Raw genomic sequence first — 26,547 nt, forward strand, 5'->3', positions numbered from 1 at the left:
GGGGACTTAGAATTTAAGTCAAGAACGTTTGGTGGTTCCACATGTCAGTGAGCTAGAGGCCTTCATAGTCTGTGCCCCAGCTGTGACCCCCACCCACTGCCACAGCCAGACATCTCACCAGCAGCACCCCCCAACTCCTCCCATCCTTCAAGGGTCTATTCATGTATCCTTTCCTTAGTGTGTGGGCTTGCCACAGCACTAGTCAGTACACAGAACCATCTGACTTTTTTTTTGGTGCTGGGAATTGAACTCAGGACCTTATATTTACCAGGCAGGTGCTTGTGCCACTGAGCTGTATCTCTGGGCCTGACTTGCTTTTTTGGAGACAGGGTCTCACTATGTAGTTTACACTGGTCTTGAACTCACTATGCAGTCCAGGCTGGCCTCAAACTAACAGCAATCCTCTTGCCTCAGCCTCCCAAATGCTGGCATTAGAGGAATGTGCCACCATGCCCAACTTGTCTCTGATTTGTTAATGAGTGTGTCTGTTTTTCTTCTTCTGGTTTTTTGAGATGAAATCTCACTATACATTGCAGGCTGGTCTTAAAATCACTATGTAGGCCAGGCCAGCCTCAAACTCACAGTGATTCTCCCACCTTAGCCTTCCAAGCTAAGTGTGCACTGCCATACCTGGCTTGTTAGTCTGCTCTTATCAAGTGGACTTCATGCTTTTTGTGGACAGGAACTTTGTCTTGTCTGTGAAACCTCTGATCAGAGAGCATGACATGTTAGTAAGTTCATGTCACCTGATGGGAATCGGCAAATTCCTTTTTAATCCCCTTGATGTGCAGCCCACTAGCAAAACAAGACAATGGCAGAGGACTAATACAAAAAGCCTGGGTTTATTGTTGAAGGGGGGACATGAGGAAGATGAGCTGGGACAATAAATTCCCAACAGGATGGCAATGAATTTCTCGGCATCTATTTCATCAGGTGCTAACAGCTTGGATGAGGACATTCACATACTGTTGGGGTCGCTGAAGCCTCCCACCCTAGTACAGACTGCAGGGTTTCATCAGGCTGTGGCACAATAGCCACCCTTGGCCAGTGCTAGGTGCTCCTTGATGATGTGATGTGATGCGCCTCATTCTCACGTGAGCTGGGGCCCTCTCCTGTCGTGCAGGTTTCTGTCCTCTTCTTGGGAATGCCAGCTGATCTGGGAGCCCAGGTAGGCTAATTGAGCTGGACCTTTCCTTTGACAAACCTGTCACTGTGTGGAGGGGCCACGACCTCCTCTCTAGTCATGCATTTCTCTGTGTGGTAGCAGGCTTGCCTGGATCCTGCCAGCCTGTAGCTGGCTGGCTGTAGCTGCTACCTGGGCGTAGCTTGGGTGGTGCTGGGGCTGCGGTGCAGCAGGATTGGTCCTGGGGATGTCAGACTTTGAGTCAGGGACTCATCCAATTTTCGAGTCTCAGCCTCAAGGACAGTGGCCTCGGGGGCCTGGGCCACCTTGAGCAGGGAGTGGGACAGGCTGTGGTGCAGGCCTGCTAGCTCCCGGCTGGTCTGCACTGAGCGAGCAATGTAGTCTTGCCTCTGCTTTCGCTCCAAGGCCAGCTGGGCCCGCAGCAGGGCCACCTGTGGGGCAGGTAAAACAAGACAAAGAGCAGTCGATGTCCCAAAGCTGTCCCAGCAATTTGCTCCCATGGCTCTTGCCAAACCTTGGAATGAACTTTACCACATATACAAACCTCAGAATCAGGTTGGAGGTGGGGTGGGAAAAGAACCTTGAGGACTCAAGAGAATTCAGTGATTTAGAACCCTGGCTCCACAGGGGACACAAGAGAGCTTCAAAACAACAAACCTGTCTGTCAGTTTTATTAAAGGATCAGTTTTATGCAGTAAACTGCCCAGGTTTTAAGCGTGTTTTGATGAGTTGAAGAATGGATATATATCCATGTATAACCTCTATTTCAGCCATGATATGGAACATTTTAATCACTGTAGGAAGTTCTATCATGCTCCTTTGGCAAGGTTTTAAAAAATACTTTGACTTAAAAAGATTAGAGTGAGGCTTGGGTGTGAGTATCTTGTCAAAGCTCCCTAGGTGTTTCTCATGTGCAGCAGGGTGAGACTCACTAACCTTCCCATTTTCCAGATGGGTATAGTGAAATGAGCAGGAAGGAAGCTGCTGGGGCCTAAGGTCAGTCTAGGACTAGGGGGAGGCAACAGGCACCTAGGGTACAGATCTCTGACCTAAACCCATGTCCGGGGCCTCTCTTGCTCATCCTGTCAGGGCCATGCCTAGAACAGCTTTGTAAGATCTAAACAGAATTCAAAGTAGCAGTGGAGTCTAGGTAGAGTCAGGCTCTGCCTATAGTGACTAACGATTTCTGAAGCAGGCTCAGAAATCAAAATTCCACCTTTCTTACTACTCCTGGGCATTGAGAAAGAGAAATACTTGAGGTGAGAAGGCAAGGTAAGAAGGCACTAGACACAGTTTCCCTAACGTGGCAACTTGGCATGAGCAATGTGTAGACTTCTCTGTCTGCTGGCAGGTGACAGGCCTGCCTTCAAGGGTACAGCTGTGGGCACAGGAGGCCAGGATGGTTCTGCTTACTGTAGACCATCCTAGAACACTGTCTGCCTCTTCCTTTCCCTTCCTAAGCTGGAATCTGGAGGTCAGCCTGGATCATGTTTCCTGCCCACTCCTGCTGTAGCTACACTCCAGGAAGAGCTGGGACTGCAGCCCTTCTTGCCTCCTGTGGAGACTGAAGGGCTCTGAAGGCTGGAAGTACTCACCCTCTCCCCGCAGGAGGTGGACAAAGGGTCAAGCACATAGCAGAGCCTGAAGTCTGAGTGCAAGGGAGGGAACGGGGCTTGGAAAACAAGTCCTTACAGAGCTTACCTCTTTCTGCAGTTCAACCATATGCTTGGTGTCTGAGAAGGCCCTCTGTTCTCCTCGTCCATCCTAAGGAAGACAAATACCAAACTTGTTGGAAAGGGCAGTCATACTCAGGGGACACTGCAGCATCCTTCAGCTGTCTCATCACAGTCCTGGGGGTCTGGGCAAAGGCTGCAGGGCATATGTGCCTGAACTCAGACTGAATCTTTATAGGGCCTGCTCTCAGGGCAAGGAGAGGCCCAGGAGGCCCACAACAGCATAATGGGTGACATTGTGGAGATCTGATGCTGAACATCCAGAAGACCTGGATGGCATCTGGTTCTCTGAGGTACTTTTACATGTAATGGAAGAAGGCCACATACCTGCTTTGTGCCAACCCTAGACTGTGAGCTGAATATGGAGAGGGGAGGAAAGACAAGGTGCCTGCTCTTGGGAAGCTTCATTAAAGGAAGAGGATGGAGAGCTGGAAATACTCAGTTATCAGAAGCTGCAAGGCTACATAGCTGGGTCTATTGGTAAACATTTCTCAGTTGAAAGAGCTGACAGTATAGGGGTGTCTTCCTTATTTGGAAAAGGAACTCTGTTCCCCGGAAATACTATGAATTGCAATCTTGCAAATTTAGTACCATAAGAAGGTCTGAGAAATCTGCAAAGCCACGATCAAGCTCCTAGGCACGTTAAGAGCAGCAAACACATGACAACCTATATGCCAGGGATTCTGTCCAGAGCCTGGTGAGGCCTGCCCCTGGGTGAGTTTGGGCCTGGGAGATCCTCAGAACATGGGGCTGCCAGCCTTGCCTCCAGTCCACTCACTGCCCTTGGGCCTCCTTCTCAGGACAAGGCCAGCCTGAGCTGTGCTGAGCAGGGTGACCTCCAGTAAGGGAGGGCCTCTCTGGCTTGGTTGGGGTGGCTGTCTCACTGTCTAACGCTGGCCTGGGATGTGCAAGACAGTGGGCTGGAGTGTGGGTGGGGAGAAAAGGTTTACCTGCTGTGTGGGTGACAAGGCCATGGCTTCGCTGACTTCCAGGGCCCCTGCTTGGGACCTGCGCATGGACTCCCTCTTCAGCTTCCTCCGCTCTCGCTCCACCTGCCAAGAGGCAAGTGACAAACACATCTTAGTGTAGCCAGTGCAAATGTACAGGCTGGGCCAAGGGTCAGGAGTGAAGGGAAGCAAGACTTGGGACAGGGAGGGCATAGCACAGGAGATGGGCCACCTTGTGGGTCTTGGGAGCAAGGGTCAGCAAACTTTTTCTATAGAGCTTTAAGCTCTGCGGGCCATTCCAGCTCTATCACTATTCAGCTTCTCTGTCATAGTGAGCAAGCATCACAGACAATGCATGGCTGTATTCCAATCAAATTTTATTTCAGAAACAGGTAGTGGGGGTTGGGAATGTAGCTCAGTGGTACAGGACTTGCCCAGGGTTCAATTCCCCGTATAGCAGAAAGCAAGCAAGCTAGCAGCAGGCAGCAGTTGGAATTGCAGCTTGCAAGAGAAGGGGAGATACAAACTGCAGGGGCAGGAGCTGAGGGAGCAGACACTACTGACCTGCTCCAGGGTGCTCCGGAGCTGCATGTTGTGGTGCTGCAGCCTGCTCCGGTCAATCTCCAGCCAGGCTACAGCTTGCTGCAGGTGTTCTAGCCTTTGTCCCCATAGCTGCTTCTCTTCTATCCCAGGATTAGGCTCGACCTCTACTTCTGAGACCTGTGTGAGGAAGAACTGAGAATCTCACCTGACGGATGGGAAACAGGTGGAAGGCGAAGGGACCAATGCACAGGTCTAGGATTTGGAGACCCAATTCCCAAGGGAGGCACCCCCTGGGGTCATTGGTGCTTACTAGTTTCCAGCTCACCTCTCCAGGCTGCGCACTCTGCCCTGCTCTGCTGGTTGGGCACAGGCTACGGAGCTGTTCCTTCTCCAGTGCCTGTTTGGTGAGCTCCAGCTCCTCCTGGGATGAAACAAAATCAGGTCACACTAACCTCATATACAGATGCAACCCCTCCACTCAACCTCATAAATACTATTTCCTAGTCAGGGTATAATCTTAAGTTTTTGTGTAGCCTCTGAGCTATTCTAGTGTAGGACATTGATTTTCCAGATGGATAAGACAAAAGAGCAGAAAGGGACCCTCCCAAGGAGCAAGATTCACGGTCAGCCTGCACTGAGCCTTCAGCCCACCTTAATCTCACCTGAGGCCATGAGACAACCCTGGGCCTCTGCTGTGTTCTGGAAAGAGCAAAGACTCGAGTCTCACTGAGCTGGGCACTATGTCACCAGTCACCACTTACTTGCCATAAGACTTGGGTCAAAATTTAAGCTCCTTCCAAACCAGAAAGCTAGTTCCAAACCCAAACTCCTCATTTGCAAAATGGTTGCATGCTCTAAGAGACAAGGGTCAAGGTCATGGGGTTAAATCCCATTAGATGAATAAGGAAATTGAATGTTAGTTATTGCTAGTCACCCTTTGTTTCTTAAAACAATAATAGTCAAGAAGGATGATGGATGGAAGGAAACAAGTTCACAGTGTGACGGAAGCTATCTTGGAAGGATGAACTGAGTGGTCAAAAGACTAAACTCAGCACCAGTGTACACCTGAACTTCCAACACTCTGGGAGGCTGAGGCAGGAGGATCACAAGCTTCAGTTTAGCCTGAGCAATTCAGCAAGTTAGTGAGACTGTGTCTCCAAAATGAAAATGATAGGTAGGAAGACCATTGTGAGTTTGAGCCCAGCCTGGGCTACAAGGTGAGCTCAAGGCCAGCCTGAACTGCATAGCAAGACCCTGTCTCAAAAAGACAAAAAAAAAAAAAAAAAAAAAAAAAAGGAATAAAAAAGAAAATAAAGGCTGGGTGTGGTGACCCAGCACTCAGGGCTGATATAGGAGGGATCACCATGAACCATGAGTCTCAGGCCAGCCTGGGCTACAAAATAGGTTCAAAATTAGCTTGAACTGCATAGTGAAACTCTGTCTCAAAACAAACAAACAAATAAAAAGCAAAACAAAACCAAACAAAAAGCAGCTAGCTGTGATGGCACAGGCCTGTAATTCCAGCACTTGTGAGGTTGGGGCAGGAGAATTATGGTGAGTTTGAGCCCAGCCTGGGCTACATAGTGAGTTCAAGGCCAGTCTGAATTATAGTGATACTCTGTCTTAAAAAACAAACAAGACCAGGGCTATAGCTCAGTGGCATAAGTGCTTGCCTGGCAAGCTGCCAAGTCCTGAGTTCAATTCCTCATACCAAAACAAAATAAACAAAAAACCAAGCCTGAGGCAGAAGGATGGGAGTCCGAGGCCAGCTGCTACAAAGCGAGTTCAAGGCAGCCTGAACTGTCTCCAAAACAAACAGGCTTAGGGATGTAGCTCAGCACAGGCTTTGGATTCAGTACCCAGTACCCCGCCTTCCACCACCACCCAAATATACCAAACTACCCCAAGCTCTTGAGTCAGACTATTAGATCTAACTTGCCTTAGGCAACTACCAGGCGTATGCTTTCAGACAAATTAACCTCTCTGACTACCATGTCAACTACAAAATGAGTATGTTAGCAGTTCTTCTTTTCAGAATGGTGGTAGAAAGTGAGGTCACAGTGCCTGGCATTTAGATGGCACCACAGTGAAGGGCTGGATCAAAAACATGCCTTTAAGCGATGGGCGTGGGAGATGGGTAAAGTAATCCTGACCCAGATTTCATTATTAAGTGAACACTGCTCAGTATCTTAAGAGCACGGCCAAGAAGTGCCCTCCTGCCCAGTTACGTGCCTTTCTTTTGCTGTGCCTGTGCCAATGGCCTGGAAGAGGAAAGGAGTTCACTGATTGCTTTCTTCCTAAGAACTATCATTCTGGATCGAATCAATGAGAGTGCCAAGGGTCAGAGCCAGGGTCATGTAGCTAATAAAACTACAGAACTGTACTCCAACCCAGGAGCTTGAACCCACAGTCCATAAACATAATTTCTTCCCTACACACTGTCTTTTAACAAGAGCAGAGCTGTGTAAGGTTCCAGAAGGCAAGTCCCTTGGGGGTTCTGTGTCTGGGATATAGCAGGGGTTCTGTGGGCTCAGCCAAGGGACCAGGATGTGCCTGGAAAAATGGACTAAGTTTTTCTTGGCAAAAGAAAAACCACACGCAGTGGTCAGCCTGGCTTTCCTGACTGTCTACTCTATGTAGGTCCTGTGCCCAGTGCTGGGGTTGCAAAGGACTAAGGCATGGTCCTTGACCTGAGGTTAAATGTTATGCCCTATTGTCCTATCCCGAACCCCAATCCGTGCTCAATATCCTACCTACCAGAGCCACATATTCCTAACTGCTGCTGATGCCCAAGTTTCTAACCCTGGCCAGTCTTATCCTTCAACGTCAGGTCCCTTCCCTAAGCTGCTGCTGGATCTTTTGCCCCGATCATAACCACAGGTGCCTTGCTCCATTTCCAAACTGAACTCTTCATTCTACCCTTTTCCCTCCCCGCCTGCTTTTCTTCTCTCCACGTTGTCTGTAACTGTTTGCACTTTCTTTATTCCTCCCATCTATTAGTTAATCAACAGCTAGGAGTACTATGAACCGCTCAGATCTACGCCATCTTCGGTTTCCACCTCTCCTCAGGTTTTCTATTAGATTCTCCCGACTGGCATCCCCCGGTCTACTGCTGCTCCATATGGTGGCCTGAGTGATCTTTTAAAACTGTCTCTGATCATGTCACTTCCTCACCCCAAACTTTCCTGCTAGAGATAGAGGTCTTAGGGTGACTTATGAGCTATGAATGCTGTGATCTCTGTCGTCCTGTTTTTTCTTTCCAGCTACCCTCTGTGCCCTAGCCACCCTGTGTCTCCTACACAGACACTCTGTACACTCTCTGTCCCTATTCTTCCTCTTCCTCAGAAAGCTCTGCCCCAAACTGTACTTGGCTACTTCCTAACTGGTCTCTTCAGATCTAACCTTCAACCCCACTTTTACCAGGAAGCTTTTGGGACTCACCCCCAGGAGAGGCTGGGTATCCTTCCAGCATGCATGGATCTACCTGATGCTTCTCTATTGGGCACTGACTGTCTGCACATAGTTGCTTAGACTAGCTCCAAGGGTAGAGATAGGGTTGGCTTGCTGATCAGCACTGTATATAGGCTGAGCTTTGCTCATGTTGGGTGCTCATGATATCAGCTTTCTTACATCCTCTGAGTGCCACAAGGCCTGGAGTGAAAGGCAGCCTCTGAGGTCAGCCTGATTGGTCTCCAGCCCTTACTCCCCTGGAGTGACTCACCTGCAGCCTTTGCTGTTCTGAGTCCCGCTGTAACACAGAAGATTGCAGCAGCCTGGTTACCTCCTGCAGACTGTGGACACTGGCCTTGCTCTGAGCCAGGGACAGCGCCAAGTCTTGGGCCTTCTCCCTCCACTCAATCTCCCTGGCCTCCGTCTGCCTCAGGGCTACCTGCAGTCGCTCCAAGTCCCAACTCAATTTTGGAGATGGTTCCTCCTCCACCGGGGAGGCTTTGCGGCTGCGGGGAGAGGCCTCCGAGTTCTTTTGCTGGGCCGCTCTCAGCTCCAAAATCTCTTCTTCCTTTCGAGCTAGAGTCAGCTGTAGCTCTCTTAGGCTCTCACGGAGGTTCCTCACCTCTTCTTTTCCTTGCTCCAGACTCTGCTTCTCTTGGCCCCTCTGGGCCAGACACTTCTCCAGCAGCTGCCCCTGTTCCTGATGATGCTTCAGTTCTTCATCCTTTTGGGTAAGTGCCTGTCGGAGCTGTTGCACATCCTCCTGGTGTCGGAGATCCTGCTGCTGGATCTCACCTTCCCGCATCCTCAAGGACTCATCTAGCTGTTGGGCATGTGCCTGGCAGGCATCCAGGGCAGCCTGCAAGGTGGCAGTATCTGCCTCCAGTCTACGGCTGAGCTCTGCTTGCTCAAGAAGGCACTGTTCTTTCTCTTGCAGTGCAACCTGGGCCTTGCTGAGGGCCTCTTGCAGAGCTGACTCCTGATGCCTGAAGGACTGCCTTTCTGCCCGCAGAGCCTCCAGCTCTTGGTCCTGTTCCTTGAGTGTGGCTTTTGTCTGCAGCCAGCTATCCTTTAGGGCCCTTGCTTCTGCCTCATGCTCCTGTGCTTGCTCAGCACACGTCTGCTGAAGAGCCAGCAGAGCCTTCTCTTGTTCCTGAGACTCAGCCCTTAGGTCTCCCAAAACCTCCTCTAGGGCCTGTACCTGTCGTCTCTCCACTGTGAGCTCTTCCTGGAGCCTTTGCACGTGCTCCCTGTGTTCCTCCAGCTCCTCTTGGTGCTCCTTTAACATCTCATGGGCCTGTTCCAGAGCTGCCTGGAGTGCACTGGCCTTCTCCTTCTCGCCCTTCTCCTGGGCTTGGGCCTGCTGTTGTTGTTGTTGCAGGACCTCAAGTTCCTGGTTCCTCTGGGCCAGGGCTCCCTGGGCCTCTTCCAGCTGACTCTGAAGCAACTGCTCTTTCAGCTCCCCCTCTTCCTTGGCTTCCTGCAGGTGCTGCTGCAGAGTCACCATCTCCTGCTCTCTCTGGGTCAGGAGCAGATTGGTCTCACCCACCTTCCTGTGCAGGCCCTGGAGCTGCTGCTCCAGCTGGTCCTTTTGCTCCTCAAGTACCTGGATGTGCTCCTGCTGGCACTCCACCTCCTTCTCTTTATCCCTCAGGATCAGCTTCATGTGCTCCAGGTTCCCGCGCTGTGCTTTACTAGGGCTCTTCCCCTCCTCTGTCCGCTCCTGCATCAGCTGCCTCTGAGAGGTCAGCTCCCGGCCGCGCTCTCTTAAGGACTGCTTGATCTGTTCCAGGTCTTCCTCTAGGATCTTGGTCTGTCGTGTCCTCTGGTCTTCCAGGACCTGAATCCTCTCTCTGTGCAGCAGGAGCTCCTGACCCCTTCTCTCGAGGTCTTGAATCAGATGCTCTTTCTGTCTCTGCAGCTCCTCCATCTGCTGACGCTGGGACTTTACCTCCTGGTCCCTTTCCTGTAGCTCTCTTGTCAGAAGGGTGCTGTGGCTCTCCAGCTCATGGATCTGGCTGCTTTGTGCCTGCAGCTCCTGGCTCTTTTCTTCCAGGTCCAGTGTGAGATGGGTCAGAGCCACCCTCTGCATTTCCCGCTGGCCCTCCAGCTCCTCAATCACCTTCTGCTGGCTCTCTACTCTGTGATGGCTTTCCTGCAATTCCAGGGCCAGGCATTCTAGAGTTACCAACTGTTTTTTCAGATCCTGAATCTGTCCTCTCTGGGATTCAATTACTTGTGCTTTCTCCTCTAGCTCCAGAAGCTGACGTTCCAAGACATTCCTCTGGGTCTCCCGATCCTTTTCCAGCTCTTTGATCTGCTCCTTCTGCACAGTCAGCTTCTGCTCTCGCTCCTGGACTGCCATGGGCAGGTGCTCTAAGACAGACCTACACTTTTCTAGCTCCTGAATCTGTTCTTGCTGCAGATCCACCTCCTGATTCCTCTTTTTCAGGTCCAAAGACAACAGTTCCAAAGCTGCCTTCTGCATTTCCCGCTGCTTCTCCAGTTCCTGGATTTCTCCCTGCAAAGTCTTCACTTCTGCTTCTCTTTCAGATAGCGTGTGCGCCAGCAGAGCCAAATTCTCCTGTAAAGCCTTCCCTTGGGCTACTTTCAGCTCACCTTGCTCTTGCAGAGCCTGGGCTCTCTCTCGTTCACTCTCTACCTCTTCGTTTTTCAGTTTCAGTGCTGAGCGAGCTGTTCGCAGATCTTCTTCAAGGACCCCGGCAGCACTTGCCTGAGCCCTGGCTTCCGTAACACTTGCTTGCAAATGCTCCACCTGGGCTTCCAGGTTCTCCTTTGCTGCCTGAAGCAACTCTCGCTCATTCTGGAAAATAAGAGCCAAAGCCACCATAGACAACGTGACTTCTCCAATGCCTCGCTCCAGTATTGGCCTAATGCTTCTTTATTTTGTGGCATTAGCTGTGGCAGGGACTTGGGCAAAATAAGTGACATGTTCCACTTAAGCTAATCCTATTAAAAAAGTGTCCTGCACCTCTGGGGACTCTGTACCAAGAGGAAATGGCTTGGTACAAATGAGCAATCCCAGACTCTAGTCCTTCAGGGTAAGGGACAAAAATCCAAATCTCAAATCATAGAGAGTAATTGGAGGATTTCTATAACTTTAATGGTTCTGAGAGACATTGGGATAGTCAAAAAAACTAAACCTTGTGCATGTGACCACAAGCCAAGGAGGATCTTGAAGCCAGAGTCTGGGGTCCCAAACGGTGGCTCCTGAGGCTACTCTCCCACCTTACCCCAAACCAGTACCATGTTACCTGGGCTTCCATTCTTTGAAGCTCTGCTTGCCGAAGGTGACTCTGTAAGGATGCCACGGTTTCATGAATTTCCATCAGCTCAGATTCTAGGGAGTTCTGTTTTTCTTCCCACTTGGATTTCTCTTTGGGAAGAACAGAGGTAGTGGAGTCAGGCTCAAGGCAAGGGATAGGAGAACATAAGACATGTAGAGATAGATGGAGGATGGGAAAGAAAATCAAAAGGGAAGAAGGCCAATGGGAGAGAATTACTCCCAGCATTCAAAGTCATCGCCCATCTGCCAGTTGCTCCGGTATGCCTAGGCTCCTTGCTGCTTCCAGACTCATGTCTGTGTCTGCTGCTAGCCCCAGCACTGCATGTTAATTACACTAACTCTCCTCAGCCTTCTCACTCAAGGCTGGAGTTCAGACAGGTTAAGCCAGCCAGTATCAGAGGTCCCTTCCCATCCCCTGGTGATGTGATTTTATAGAGGTTCTTAGAGACTCTGGTGGCTCTGCTGCCTGTCCCTCATTGCTGCAAGATTCCTCAGAATCTAGATCTAATTGTCCGGGCCTCAGAGAGACCAAATAGTCTCAAAAAGGCTTAGAGATATTCCCCAAGTTTCCCTCTTTTCACCCACAGCATAAACTTGAACCTTAAGACCCTTCCCTCTCCTTTCCTTTCCAAGTGGTCCCCACTCTTTCCAGCTCCTGGCCAAGGTGCAGATTCCTAGCTGCCTCCCAAGTAAGCACTATCCCAGGCTAATCTTGAGTACATAGTTCAAAACGATAAAAACAAGCAGCAAAGATAAATGACAGAAAGACTTGGTTTTTTTTGTTTTTGTTAGTTTTTAGTCAGGATCTTGCTATGAAGTTTAGGCTCATCTCAAATTTACAGTGCTGGGATTACAGACACTACCACACCTAGCCATTTTTAAAAAAATTTTGATAGGGTCTACTATGTAGTTCAGGCTGGCCTTGAATTTGAGGTGGTCCGCCTCAGCCTCCCAAGTGCTATGTTTTGTTTTTTTTTTTCATCTCCCAGAGAGACAGAAAAAGGAAGCTATCTTTTGGCGATAGCCTTATCTCAGTTTATCAAATTTTTCCTCAAATTCCTTTTGGCAGGATGGCCCTCAAAGGCTAAGTAAAGCAGAAGAATAGCTTAAGGAGCTCATCTCCTCTGCAAGACACTTTAAATACCATCTCACAGTTGTGGTTAACCAACACAAAGTAGCTGCTAGGCTGCTCCTGCCTGTCCCAGGCTTCCTGCCTATCCTCCCTTTAAACCTGCCCACCCACCTATGACTCACCTTCCTGGCTCTGGAAGAGCTGTCTCTTTAGGTCCTGCAACTCTGAGTGAACCTGGGTCTTCTCAGCCTCAGCCTCAGTTAGCTGTTGTGCCATCTTCTGAGCCTGATTCTGTAGGTCATCCTGGGAAAGGAAGGCAGGTGAGTTCCCCGTCCGCCACAAAGCTGGCCCAGCCAGGCTCAAGCCCGCTCTTCCCTCTCAGCCTCTGGGGTGGTCTGTCATCCCTCCACTCCCAGGATGACTGCTCAGTTCTTAGCCCTGAACTCGAGTGCAGCTCCCGCAAGGGACCACAGAGCCCTTCTAACCTTTGAGCCTGGAAACAGCTGCTCATGGTGCTGTTCCGGGGCACACCTCTTCCCTCCCAAATGCCTACTTCAAAGCTTAGTCCCAGGGTCTTCTTCCTTCCCTCCGCCCCTCCCTGAGCCAGAATGACTGCCCCTTCCTCAGTTTCAGAGCCTGTCATCTGGTCCTGCTCCAATCAGTTCAATTGGTTTTGCTTTCTCCCAGAATATAGTTTGGAGTCAGGTATGATGGCTCATGCTTATAATCCCAGAACTCTTGGAAACTGAAACAGAAAAGCTGAAATTTCCAGCTCAGCCTGAGTACCTTAGTGACTTAGATACTTTCTCAAAAAGTAAAAAGGGACCCTGTCTAAAAGAAAAAAAAAAGAAAAGTAAAAAGTGCTGTGGATGTGGCTCAGTGCAAAGATCCTGGGTTCAATTCCCAGTACTGCGGAGGGGGAGAAAAGAGGCATTTTAGTCCCCCACTGTATGAATCTCTGGAGGGCATATCCCCAAGCGAGAGTGGCTGGCATTCAGGTGGCACTCGATTTGTATTGACTGACAGGTTCACAGTGAGGTGGGATTTGTAGGATCTTTAGTCTTAGGTCTTAAATGCTGCATAAAAAGCAATCTCAGTGATCCCCAACTTGCTGGGTTTCCGAATTCATGGTTGAGAAAAAAATTATTCAAAACAAAACCAGACTATATTCAGGGGTTATAGTTTCTCAAAACAGTACCCATTTATCCTCAAGATAAACCTGTGGGTCAGACAGTATTCTCCTCCTCCTCCTCTGAAAGTGAGAGTAAGGTCCAGGAAAGCTGAATGCTTTAGTCACAGTAGCTAGTAGTAAGTGATAGAAGGAAACTCATCCCATCTTGATATCTCAGAAGAAAACAATTCAAACAGCTTCATGAATCTGTGTGCCAGGCTTTTCAGGCAGAGGTGGGTTGTTTTTAAAAAAGAAAGGAGGGCAAACAACATACCCGGGCCTGCTGTGTCTTCCACAGGTCTTGGTGAAGATTGTGCAGGGCAGAAGCCACAGCCTCAGCTGAGAGAGCCGTCAGGAGGGGCCCTCTCTTAAAGAGGCTTCTAGCTCCATTTTGGTCTGGAGAAATGAGGAGAAAACCTTCATCTGCTTGCCACTGTGCAAAGAAACAGCCCTTCTTCCCTATACCCTTCCTTGGCCTTTCCACTGGTCCCTCCAATCCTCAAAAGGCAGCCATTCAGTCATCACATGCCTTCTGCTTTTCTATGTGCCAGGCACTATGGTGGGCATAAATGATCCCATGAACTATTTGAGTTATTTACATGTACTCCTTAGAAAATCCTGAAGTAAGTACTTTTAACATCCTCATTTAGTCGAGAAATATCAAGCTCAGAGAAATTAGCCCAAGGACACAGGGTTAGCAAGTGGAAGGTAAAAATTATACAAAACTATACTGTGGTCAGGGTTTCTCTCTCTCTCTTTTTTTTTTTTTTCCTCTGTCTTTTTGAGACAGGGTCTCGCTATGCAGTTCAGGCTGGCCTTGAGCTCACTTTGTAGCTCAGGCTGGTCTCAAACTCTCAACAATCCTCCTGCGTCAGCCTCCCAAGTGCTGGGATTACAGGCATGAGCCACCACACCCGGCTTGTGGTCAGGGTTTACAGTTTGCAGAGTTCCTCAAGACCCCATTCATTATCCTAAGTCTTAGATCTTAGGTCTGAAACCCTCGTGTTTCAAACACACCTAGAATTAATTCCAAAGCCTGTGGTCCTAACCTTGATGCAATACTGCAGGAGGAAATGCACTCCCCTCCTTTCCTCCTTAAGTGAGGCCTAGCTTAGGCCCAAAGGATTTAGCTCTTGGGTGACTGCCTCACCTGACTCAGGGCCCCAGAGGGAGGGGACAGAGTCTCCCCCACCCATCAGCGCAGGCCTCTTCTCCCAGGCAGACCCCAGGGCCTGCTGCAGAACAGAGTACAGGCTGGCCAGCTGGGCCTGGGCCTGGGCTCCAGGCTGTTGCTCAGCGGCCAGTGCCTCCAGCTGGCTCTCTGTGCTGCGCAGTCGCAGCTGTAGTTGGGTGGCCTTGGCCTCCTGGACCCGCAAGGAAGCTCGCAGCTGCTGCTCTGTGATCCGCAAGGCCTCTAGCTCCTCCAGCAGCTGTGCTTCCTGGGCCACAAAGTCAGTCTCCTTTTCCTTAACCTCCTGTCTCAGTAATTCCACCTATCAGGGAGGAAGAGGATTCCTTAGACTTCCCAAACCTCAGGCCTCCCAGGCCTGACCCTACTCAACCCCTCTGTAAAGCTGGTCCCAATGTGGGAGCATCTGAATATGCTCAGCTCTCTAGCAAGTAGGGAGGGCTCTGAAATGAATATTCCTCTACTCTGACACCTGGGCCCATACTAATGGGTTCTGACCTGGTTTACCAAGCAAAATGACAGCTTACTGCTTTGATTAGAACTCTGTCCTAAAACCCTGAAATGAGCCTAAGACTGTCACCATACTTACTTACTGTGTTCCTGATCCTAGTTACATATTACCATTGTGCCTAAGAACTATCACTCATGTTTATGGATGAAGAAACCAATGCTCACACAACTAGGAAGTAGTAGTGGCAGCAAGCTCCGGACTACTAGCAGACTGGTGCCCTTATCCATTTCTAGTGGCCCCCCACACCAGCCCAGTTGATCTCTCCTCTGGACCAGGCTGAAGGGCCCACTGTGAGCAGACTGAGGCCCTGGAATCTTCTTGCTGCCGCCTGCCTAATCTGGTTGATGCTCTATTCCCCCAATAGCACCTTGCCAACCACATCAAACACACTCTTGGATGAACCAGGCCACCTGGGCCCCATGTTCCAGGCCATCACGTTCCCTATTCTCATCTCTGAGTCATGGTCCCCAACCCCAACCCTGCCCAGGACTGACTTTCCACTGCTGAGGGCTCAGGGCCATAGTGGCAGGTACCTGGGCACTGAGCTCCTTCTGCCCTTCCTGGGCCTCCTGCATGTCCTGGCGCAGGGAACTCAGCTCTTGCTGTTGAACAGAATCAGCTTCTTGCAAAAGAAGGAGTCTCTGTTCCTTTTCTACCAGTGACTGAGTCAGGCTAGAGGGAAAGGGGTGAGAGGGTTAGACAATTCTCTCAGGGAGAGAGAAACTGCATTTTCATTGGAGCTAATCATAGCATTAAGAATTAAAATAGAAGCAGTAATGATGTTTAGAGTGTCACAATAAAACTGCCCTCTATGGGCTAGGGATACAGCTCAGTGGCACAAGCACCTGCCTGGCAAGCACAAGGTACTGAGCTCGATTCCCAGTATCAAAACAAAACAAAAAAAACCCTGCCCCTACTGAGCACCTACTCAGTGCTCACTTCAGGCATACAGTGCTTCATTTCTTTCTTTTTTTTTTTTGTCTTTTTCCTTTTTATCGGTACCAGGGATCGAACTCACGACTGCCTGCTTACAAGGAAGGCGTTTATGCCGCTGAGCTAAATCCCCAGCCCTTACAGTGCTTCATTTCAACTTGTGTTTATTGTTCTCTGGCAAACTCCACATACCTCTATCAAGTACTTCAAAGTCAGTATAACAAATCTCATGTTCCTTCTGTGCCTCCTACTACATTCCCTAGCTCAGTGAATGGCACCCCTGTCCACACTGTGCCCCAACACAGAAACTTGGATCACCCAGCAGAGCTCCCCTCTGCCCCACCCACATCCAATCCATGTCTGCGTAGTATCGCTTCATCCTATCTCTGCTACACCCCTTGTCTCCTCCCTCCCCACTAAGGACCCTGATGCAATAGTAGTTCCCACCTGTGTCAGACCCTGGAGTTGTCCTTCTGCCTTGAGGGTCATCACCAAAGAATCTGTCCCTTCTCAAACTCTTGTATCACTGAGAATACATGCTCCTCCCCTTTTTGAATTTTTTATTTTACTTCTGATATTTTAAGCCATTACTGTCCCCATGTCACCCCTTTGAGTCCAGGCTGGCCTTGAACTCTCTCAGTGATCCTTTTGCCTCAGCCTCCCAAGTACTGGGATTACAGGCATGTACCACCATGCCCAGCTATTTCTTCTAATATATCATAAACTGGATTATGTGCCAGCATGATAGGAAATGTCTGGAATTCCAGTACTCTGGGAGGCTGAGACAGGAGAATCGCAAGTTCAAGCCAAGGCTAGTCAATTTAGTGAGACTGTCTCAAAGTAGAAAATTAAGAGCTGAGAATATAGCTCTGTTCAAAGGCACTAGGTTTAATCACCAATATTATAATCAATCAATCAATCAAGTTCCTTTCCCTCCTTGAAATTCTCCAGTGGTTTCCTATAAAAATCTACAATCTCCTTGCCATTACCCACAACACTGTAAGTGGTATGAAGTTTTCCATTTTTGCCTCATTTGCCATAATCCAGTTACAACACATCCTGAGTCTCACTAAACACTGTAAGCTTTCATGTACCTCAGGGCCTTTGAGCAAGAGCATGACTTTTATTGCTGCTGTATAATGCTCTTTCACCTCTTTGCTCTGTTTCTTCCTTTAGTGTTCAGTTTAAATACAACCCCTGAGGAACAACTTTCCAAAGTAGGTCTCTTACAGGGTGTGATGGGCACATGCCTCAATCCCAGCACTTCAGAGGTTAAGGCAGGAGGATTGCTGCACGTTTGAGGCCAGTCTGGGCTACATAGTAAGTTCAAGGTCAGCCTAAACTACACAGCCAGGCCCTGCTTCAAAAAACAAACAAACACAAACAAAAAAGTAGGTCTCTCTGTTCATCTCCATACCAGCACCATTTCTTTCCTTCATATCACGTGTCATAATCTGGAAAATTATTTGATTAAAGTTTTCTCTACAAAACTATAAATGCGGGGCTGGGGGTTTAGCTCAGCGGCATAAGCACCTGCCTTGAAAGCAGGCAGTCGTGAGTTCGATCCCGGTACCGATTAAAAAAAAAAAAAAAAAAAAAAAAAAAAAAAAACTATAAATGCTGTTGAGACAGAGGCCATTTTATGTTGTTCATTACTGTTATCCCCAACTCTGGCTCAGTGCCTGGGACATAATGGGTATTCTCTAAATCTCTAAACCTTTACTAAATGACCGAAGTGTAAGTTTTGAAGACAGGACCAGGTCCTGTCTACATATACACCCAATATGGCTACATATATACCCTAGAGCTGAAGACATGAAAGACAAAGTGACCCGAGTGAAGAACTTTCTGTTTTTTTTTGTCTCTCTTTTTTGAGACAGGGTCTCGCTATGCAGTTCAGGCTGGCCTTGAGCTCTCTTTGTAGCCCAGGCTGGTCTCGGAACTCGCAACAATCCTCCCACCTCACGTGAGCCACCACGCCCAGCAAGTAAAGAACTTTCAATGTCACTGTGATTATTTCAGCCAGAGGGGCTTTCTAGCCTACCTGGCCTTCTCCCTCTCCAGCTCCTTCTGAATTCGGCTATATTCCTGGGCCTCTCTCAGCTTTTCCTGAACCTCTTGCTCCACCAATCTGTGGGAATCCTCCTGGGCCACCAGCTGAGACTTTAGGTCTTCCACCTGGAAAATTAAGGACATAAGGATCAGATGGCAGGGAAGCCATGGGAGGAGGCTTCTGGCCTGGTGCTTTTGGCTCCTGCAAAGTACACCAGTTAGTGGCCTTGCTCCAATATTCTGAAGGTTCTATCCATCCCTAACCACTCTCCTTAAACACCCTCTCTCAATACCAGTCAGCCTGGCCACAGGTCATCTCACAAATGCTGTATAAGGGCAGATAAGAAAAACATCCTGGCTACACCGAACTCTACCCCAAAGCAAAGCAATGGGTACAGTGATTATGCTTAAAACAAAACAAAACAAAACTTTCCGATCATCTGCTATATGATTCTGAGATGGAAAACCTATACAATGTGTGCACTCTAGTAAGAGGTTACAGTGGTCCTGGGGTATGCTGGAACCAGTCCTACTTAAGTACCAAAGTCTGCAAATGCTCAAGTTCCTTCTATAAAATTGCACAGTATTTGCATATAACCTATACACATCATCCTATAATCTTTAAATTGTTAATAAATTACTTATCATACCTAATACAATGTAATTACTATGTAAACAGTTGTTATGTTCTATTATTTAGGGCACAAGAACAGGAAAGAAGTCTCTACATGTTCAGTGCAGATACGATTCTTTCCAAGTATTTTGAGTTGGTCGTTACTTTAATCTGTGGAGTGGAACTCATGGATACACAGGGCAACTGAACTGTCCTAGGACTCGGAGGGGCCCGTGTTTTCTCCAGCACACTTTCCCCTGCCGACCTCAGGCCGCAAGGCTGCAACCTGTGGATGGCAATGGGAAGACCTCACTGTACCAGGACAGGCTTTAGGGAGGTGGTGGTGCTAACGAGGTGGGGACCTGGTTCTGCAGATCTATCTTGTCCTGCAGCAGGGTGCTGCCCTCTTCTCGGAGGGCAGTAAGGTCATTTCTGTGCTGCTGAGTTGTCTCCTTCAGTTGTCTCTGAGCCTCCTGGAGCTGGGTCTGCAGCATCCCAGTGGTCTCCTGCCGAGGTAAGAAGATACCAGTGAATATGGGAAAGCTCCTGAAGGGGGCTGGGTCTATTTTTTCTATTGGGTTGGCAAAAACTGTGGCAGAGGCTAGCAACCCATGTTGTTTCCACCTCAACTCATCACTTCCTATTCCCTTTCCCTCCTCATAAAGTGTATGGGCTTACCCAAGTTTTTGGTTAAGGTCCATGTCTGTAACAATGTGTCAGTGGACTACAGAATAGCCCCCTTCCACCTGATGCCAGCCCTCTCACCCCAAACACACTGTTCTCCACTCGGCTGCTAAAGTTATAAACAGTGGTGCCTCAGTTCAAAAACTTGATTCCTTCCATGATTTTGGCCTCAGAGTTGGACAAGAACCAAATCAAATTTAATGGTAGGTTCAATGTTGACCTAATAGAGAAATTTGATATGGTTTTCATCCAGTTTGGTTGGCTTGCAACCAGAATGGTGGAGAGAACTGAGTTCATGAACCAAGATGACAGACAGATAGATAGATAGATAAATAGACAGACAGATAGACAGATATGAGTAAAACAATATAGCTCAGTGGTCGTATGCATCCACAAAAAAATATATATATATACACATATGAATAAAAATACGTATCATCATGTCCTACACTTGCTTTTAAAATATCACCCAACAGTTTTCCACTGCCCTTAGAACAAAATCCAAGCTTTTATTATGGCTGAGGAAAGACTCCTGCTACCTCTCTGTTGGAGACCAGTATGAAGTGGCTCTGAGCAGGATTTAAATTTTACTAATTGGCTTTCTATGTTTATCTGTGAATCTATCCTAGGCCCCTTGCTTGGCGACAGTAGTTGATTCATAGTAAGTGAACCTCTATGAATCACTGGTCCTGGCTGAGGCCTGTAGTGGCCTGTGATGCCAGAGATACCTCAAAGGGCAAGATAAGGTCACAGCTGCAGACAATCTGGCTCCAATCCCAATTAACAAGGTAGAGACTGCAGCTGCGAAGATTACTCCTACAGTCTCACTTCTACCATGTCTTCATGATAAGACAGTGCTACTAAATTGACTTGATTCATGACTTGGAGATGTCCTTGAAATGTTCCTGCTCACTGCCTGCATTTTCCTCAGTCTCTCCGCCCTTTGTCCTTGATCCTAATATAAGCGGACTGACTGATCCAGAGAATCCTTTGTCTTTACCCTCGAAGCCTCGAGCTTAATTAAAGGGTTTTGACCCTCCTGGAGCCCTAAAAAATCATACAATTTGTCTCTTTTTATTTAACTTCCGCTGTACACTCATTTGTGAGATCAGGGATCTAGGACAGAACCCAGTATCTCTCCATTTGTACCAAGCCATATGCCTGCTTTTTGGCCGTGAATTTCCCAAACCTCTTTCAGTCTGTCCTGGCCCTATGACAGCTAAATTCTCTGCTGGAAGCATTCCTAGCTGATGCCTTTTTTTTGGTCTTTTTTGAGATGGGGTCCTATCTCAAGCAGTTTGGGCTGGCCTTGTACTCTCAGTGATCCTCATGCCTCAGCCTCCCAAGTGCTAGGATTACAGATGTGCTACCATGCCCAGCAGGATGGCTTCAATTTAACCTTCAAGTCTCAGCTCAAATGTCCCTTCTCTGCAAGGTCTTCCCTGGCCATCTTACCTTGAATTCTCTCAGTTACACCATCCTATTTCTTTCCTTTATAACACTTAACTGTAGGGGCTGGGGATTTAGCTCAGCGGCATAAGCACCTGCCTTGCAAGCAGGCGGTTGTGAGTTCAATCCCCGGTACCAATAAAAAAAAAAAAAAAAAAAATATATATATATATATATATATATGTATATATATATAAAAATATATATATATGTATGTATATATATATATATAAAAAATATATATATATATATAACACTTAGTGCAATCTGTGATCATCTCATTTATTTTATGGCTCCTCATTTGTCACTTATCTCTACCACCAAAATGTAAGTTCCCTGAGGGCAGAGACCACATTTGTCACACTATCAGGCCCCACATTTACAAACTTGTCATGTGTCAGCACCTACAGTTCAGGGCCTGTGCATAAGAAGTGCCAAAGTACTCTGCATTGCTGAATTGGGGAACACACACCCCAGCCCACCTTTCATACCTGCTCCCTTAACTTCTGAACCTTCATGTCTTGCCTCAGCCGTTCCAGTTGTTGGCTGGCATCTGCCAGCTCCTTCTGGGTTTGCAGCAGTGTCTCCAGGAGGGACACTCTCTCTTTCTCCGTTTCTAGCTGCATCTGCAGAGACAGAAGGAGCAAGAGCCTGTGGGCTCAGAGTTACAGTGCTCACCCAGGAGGGCACAAGCACATCCCAGCTGCTCTAGGGTTCTTTCAGCAAACAGAAAGTCTGAGTCCACTGACTGAGGACCAGGAAGTGCAAGACTGCTGCTGGTTTGCAAGCTGACAGGATGTGGTAAGTATCAGCCCTCCCTCAGGAAGTATGACATACTGCCGGCCCTGTGGCTAACAGTGTGGATCCCTGTATGCTGGCAGTAAGGTAGATACACTCTTTCTGGAAGCCCCTCAGGCCCATGCTTAGGAGTGGAATAAGGGAGTGGTCAAAGGTCGGGGGATCACAGATGAATAAACCGTCTTAGCTTCCCACCTGGCAAAGTGCACTGTCAGCTTGGGTCCGTTCCTCTTCTCTCTGCAGCCGGATGGTCTCTGTTTTTGTCTGCTGCTCCCTCAGCCTCATTTCTAGCTCCATCTTTTCCTTCTCTAGGCTTTCCAAGGCCTTGTCTAGTTCTTGCTGGTGCTGAGAGCGCTCTTTTTCCTGGTCACATGAAGGAAATACTGTTAGAATCCAATGGGTGAGGAGAGATAGCAGAAAGCAAACTCATTTAGAATGAGACTCTCTCTACTACTCTTGAGCTGTGCCCCAGTTACCCCAATAATCCTGTTTCCTGATCTATAAAGTGAGATTTAATAATTCCTGCTCTAGCTGAGAATGGTGGAGCTCGCCTATAATCCTATTTTTGAGGCTGAGGCAGGAGGATCCTTAAGTTCAAGTCCAGCCTGGGCAATTTAGTGAAACAATACAATACGAGACAATACAATAGAGTTTCTCCTGAGGCACTTTAGTAACCATTAATCCCAAGGTCCACTCTTCTTATTTTTTTCAAGAGCACCCTTTCATCCTATCGCTCAACTTTCTCTTTCTCTCCACACACACCTCAGTAATGACAGTTAACACAAATATAGAGCTCGTTCATAACAGAAACTACTTTTTAAAAATTGGGGATGGAACCATGAACTTCATCTCTAATCATTTTTTATTTAATTTTTTATGGTACTGGGAATTGAACTCAGGATCTTGTGCTTGTCAGGTAGGCACTTGTGCCACTGAGCTACATCCCTGACCCCAATCTCTAGCCATTTTTATTTTGGGGTTCTGAGTATGCATCATTTTATCTGGTTTTTGCCAGAAACTATTTTTAGTGCATATATTAACTCACTTAATAGTTAGAAAGTAGCTAGGTGGTGTGGTGGGGCATGTCTATAATCCAAGTGTGTGGGAAGTTGAGGGATGAGGATTCCAAGTTCGAGTCCAGCCTGGCCAACTCAGTGAGAACCTGTCTCAGAATTAAAAAAACAAAACAAAAACCAAGGGTGGTAATGGTGGGGAATTGGAGATGTAGCTTAGTGCAAAGGCCCTGTGTTCAATCCACAATGCCATATAAAAGAAAAAGCTAGAACTTGGATTTTTGCTTGTTTCTTTGTTTTTGAGACAGTGTCTCACTATGTTGTCAGGGCTGGCCTGAACTCAGTGTGTAGCCCAGGCTGCCCTTGAACTCATGGTGATCCTCTGGACGCAGCCTCCCAAAAGCTAGGATAGGAGGCATGCGACACTGTGCCCACCTAGAAGTTGGATTTTATACCTTGGTGACATCTTATAAGCAGCCTGAAGGGAGGCCATGTCTGCCTCCCCATCCCCCAACCACATCCGCTACCTACCCACTTCTCCTGGAGCTGGTTCACCTCCTCCTGGTGGCCTGCCTTCTGCTGCTCTAGGGCTGCCCGCCACTCTTGCTCTGCCTGGGCCAGCTGTCTGGCTGCTGTATTGCGCTCCTGCTCTGCCCAGCTTCGTTCAGTGTCCAGTTCCAGCTTCAGGCACTTCACCTCCCCTAGAATGCCAGGGATAGGAACAGCTCTGTAAGCCTTTGCTCCACTCCTGTTTACCCAATAATAGTCTCCTGCTTTCCTTACAGGCAGGTCCCATCTCTAAGACCTGGCTGGAGAAGCATTCTAAACACCTCCCGCTGCTTTCCAGGTTTTGAACGTTCCACAGGATGGATGGTGCTCGATTCTAGTTGAGTTCTCACCTTGGATTACTTCCTTGGCTTGAGTGATAGTTTGAATCTGGACCTCCAGTTGCCCCTTGGTGACCTCTATCACAGAATTTTGTTGCTGGGCCTCAAACAGACTGCTCTCTAGTTGCTCCTTCGCTGAGCTGTGAGGTTCAGGAATCAGTAAGAGATCTTACCTATACAGTCCCTTCCTCTTCCTTGAGAGGTGCTGGGTTCTAGGTACTGGCTACTTGAAGAATTTAGGGGTGATCATAAATTGGTAACTCATTGAGAACTCACAGGTGCAGAGAACTTGCCTTGGCTATCCCTTGCCTTGCAAAGCTCTCTATGCTTGGCTAAATGGGGTCTGTGTCCTACCTGAGCCCCACAAGTTGTTCAGTAAGGTCCTGGCGGTCCCGTTCCACAGCCTGCAGGCGCACCTCAAGAGCTGCCCTCTCCCGAACCAGGGCTTCCTTTTCCTGCGCTGCCCTCGCAAGCCCTTCCTCTTGTCGCTCTACCTCTTGATGCAGCTGCTGCAGCTCAGCTGCAGCTGCCTCCTGCTGGTGACAAGACTGAGGGAAAGAAGTTAGTAAGATGGAGGAGGGGCAGAATCACCCGAGGGCTGCTACCACCAGGTTAGAGCTGCTGACTCCTTGGAGATTTTGTAGTCAGCACTGGGAGCCCTGAACATTGCTCACTCAGTCACAGGTCATCAACCCAGTGATCCCCCAGCTCAGGAAGAATGCTCTTCTACAAGCAAGGCCCTTGCTAGGGGCAGCAGACATGCTCCTGAGGTGCTTTTAGTTTTGAGAAGACACACACACAATACCAGGAACAAAGTGATCACTGTCCTGAGAAAGGGATTCTGAGAAGAGGGATTCTATATAATTATTAAGGCAATGAGTAGTTTGGTGGCAGAGAAAGATGTTCTTTGAGAGGTCATTCACGAATTGATTCAGATAAAAATTTACTTTGTGTTTGGCATGAGGTAAAAGGAGCAGGAATAAGACAAGTAAGACATGGCCTTGGGAAATGGTATGGTGACCTGTGCCTGCAATCTCAGCACTCAGGAGGCTGAAGTAAGAAAGCTGCAAGTTTGTGGCCTGCTTGGGTTACATCACTATGTACCCTGGTCTCAAAAAAAGATACTGGGACTGTGGATTTAGCTCAGTTGCACAGCACCTGCCTAGCAACCCTGAGTTCCTGAGTTTGATTCCCAGTTAAAAAAAAAAAAAAAGATACTGCTTTGCTTTTGAAGACATGCAAATAAATAACAGTATCATGGGTATAGTGCCTGAAATAAGAATGAGGTGATAGCAGAGCATAGAGGTAAAGCATTTAATTCTAAGTGAGGGATACAAAATAGTGAGGAATTGGCTAAGGATCCTGTTACAGTTTATGTCTAGATGTCGCCCTAGAGCCTTGTGCACTTTTAGATGGGGCATTTTTGGAGGTCTGTGACTGAGTCATGGTTCAGTACTAGTATTTCAAGCTGCTGAGAGTAAGGGTGAGTGACTGCTGGATCAGTCCACTGATTGGACTGGCACAACCCCAATCCCAGCAATGTAGGTAAAATAACAGGGGCAGAAAAAGGGTTGTTTTTGTCCTTTTGCTCTTGTTGCTTTTGCTGTCTTCCTCTGTCTTGAACCATTGCCCCTCTGCCTTTGATCCAGCTGGTATGGACTGAAGCTTATACAAACTGTGAACCTTTCCTTCCTTATCTGTAGGCATTGGGTATTTTGACTCGGCAACAAGAAAAGTAACTAAGACAGATTACCATTGTAATTCCTTTTGAAAATGGGAAGATATATCACAAATTACTACTGGTCATTTCCGGGAAGACTTTCACTTTGAGTCGTTTCTATAGCACTTTAATTTTTTACAATGAACATGTATTGCGTTTGTTTTTTTTTTTAATGAACATGTATTGTGTATGTGTGTGTGTGTGTGTGTGTGTGTGTGGTACTGGGATGGAACTCAGAATCTTCTCCAGTCTTTTTTTTTTGTTACTGGGAACTGAACTCAGGACCTTGTGCTTGCCTGGCAGGTGCTGTGCCACTAAGCTATATCCCCAAACCCCCGGCTGTTTTATATCCCCAGACCTTTTTATTTTTCATTTTAAGACAAGGTTTTACTAAATTGTCCAAGCTGGGCTCAAACTTACTATCTTTTTACCTCAGCCTCCTAAAGTGGTGGAATTACAGGTATGCACCACTGCATCTGGCTGGAGGATGTATTATACCTTAATGTAATTGTGTCAGTTTTGTCTTCTCACCTTGCTTAATTTCTTTGTAATTTCTTCTTTTTCTTCTTGGATGCCCCTGAGCTCTGCCTGCAGCTCAGCTCTGGTCTGCTCTGCTTTTAGCAGCTGAGCCTCCAGCTGAGTTTTCTTCTCCCATAGGACTTCCCTGTTCCTCTCTGCCTCTGCCAGGTCCACTAGCAAACTGCTTCTCGCCTGCTCTGCCACCTCCACTCTGCTGCACAAGGACTGGTTGTCCTGCTCCAACTACTGGCCAAAAAGGGAAAAGGGCAGGTATATTAAAGATGAGTGGTTATAGTTTTCTTGCACTATCTCAAATGCTTAAACTAAAATCCAAATGAGATCTGAATCCAGCCTCAAAGATGATGCCAGAGTGCTTGTAATAGAGGGGAAAATCCATTCATTTTATCTGTGCTTGTGTTCTAGGTACTGCGTAGGCTGGAACCTGGCAATGGAGACTTTTTAAAAAATGCAAAATCCAGCTCTCCAAGAATTCAGAAAAATGACACATAGTATATTTCTTGGGCTCAGGAGAGCAGGGTAGCAAGATGGCCCCTCACTAAAATTTTAAGTTAAACTTGTAAACTACAGAGGAGATATTTTGGAATTTAGACTTTTCAACAGATTCTTCTCTGGTGAGTGCTAATATCTTGTCCAATAGGATTAAAATTCTAGTCTTGCTTTCAGAGGACCTAAGTCTCTTTCCCAGTTGGGATCAAAACTGATTCTGCTGAGGTGTGGGAGAGTATTTAATGGCTCAGTCTAATTCTTTGCTCTTCTCTGCATTATAAATGTTGCTTTTGGGCATTTCAGAA

At 47.8% G+C, this 26,547-nt stretch overlaps 1 protein-coding gene across 12 annotated transcripts in view; it reads right to left on the bottom strand.

The window, feature by feature from the left end:
- Window positions 1–823: 823 nt before the first annotated feature.
- Cep250 (centrosomal protein 250) overlaps window positions 824–26,547 on the bottom strand; it is a 46,262-nt gene continuing 20,538 nt past the window's right edge. For 10 of the 12 annotated variants that reach the window (XM_063248457.1, XM_063248455.1, XM_063248458.1 and 7 more), the window contains 19 exons: window positions 25,748–25,978; window positions 23,851–24,044; window positions 23,509–23,636; window positions 23,141–23,310; window positions 21,792–21,959; window positions 21,290–21,424; window positions 19,028–19,171; window positions 18,045–18,178; window positions 15,601–15,739; window positions 14,518–14,860; window positions 13,642–13,763; window positions 12,379–12,499; window positions 11,093–11,214; window positions 8,089–10,641; window positions 4,693–4,788; window positions 4,389–4,544; window positions 3,828–3,929; window positions 2,846–2,908; window positions 824–1,575 (listed from right to left, as the gene is read on the bottom strand). In XM_063248457.1, the coding sequence (XP_063104527.1) occupies window positions 1,312–1,575; window positions 2,846–2,908; window positions 3,828–3,929; window positions 4,389–4,544; window positions 4,693–4,788; window positions 8,089–10,641; window positions 11,093–11,214; window positions 12,379–12,499; window positions 13,642–13,763; window positions 14,518–14,860; window positions 15,601–15,739; window positions 18,045–18,178; window positions 19,028–19,171; window positions 21,290–21,424; window positions 21,792–21,959; window positions 23,141–23,310; window positions 23,509–23,636; window positions 23,851–24,044; window positions 25,748–25,978 (5,385 nt within the window). In that variant the 3' untranslated portion in view covers window positions 824–1,311. The remainder of the gene's footprint in view (window positions 1,576–2,845; window positions 2,909–3,827; window positions 3,930–4,388; window positions 4,545–4,692; window positions 4,789–8,088; window positions 10,642–11,092; window positions 11,215–12,378; window positions 12,500–13,641; window positions 13,764–14,517; window positions 14,861–15,600; window positions 15,740–18,044; window positions 18,179–19,027; window positions 19,172–21,289; window positions 21,425–21,791; window positions 21,960–23,140; window positions 23,311–23,508; window positions 23,637–23,850; window positions 24,045–25,747; window positions 25,979–26,547) is intronic. The other 2 variants (XM_063248456.1, XM_063248459.1) reach the window with 2 other exon arrangements.

This window comes from Cavia porcellus, unplaced genomic scaffold, assembly GCF_034190915.1.
Source record: "Cavia porcellus strain 051 isolate PalLab524CR breed Dunkin Hartley unplaced genomic scaffold, mCavPor4.1 scaffold_5, whole genome shotgun sequence".
NCBI classification, from domain to species: domain Eukaryota; kingdom Metazoa; phylum Chordata; class Mammalia; order Rodentia; family Caviidae; genus Cavia; species Cavia porcellus.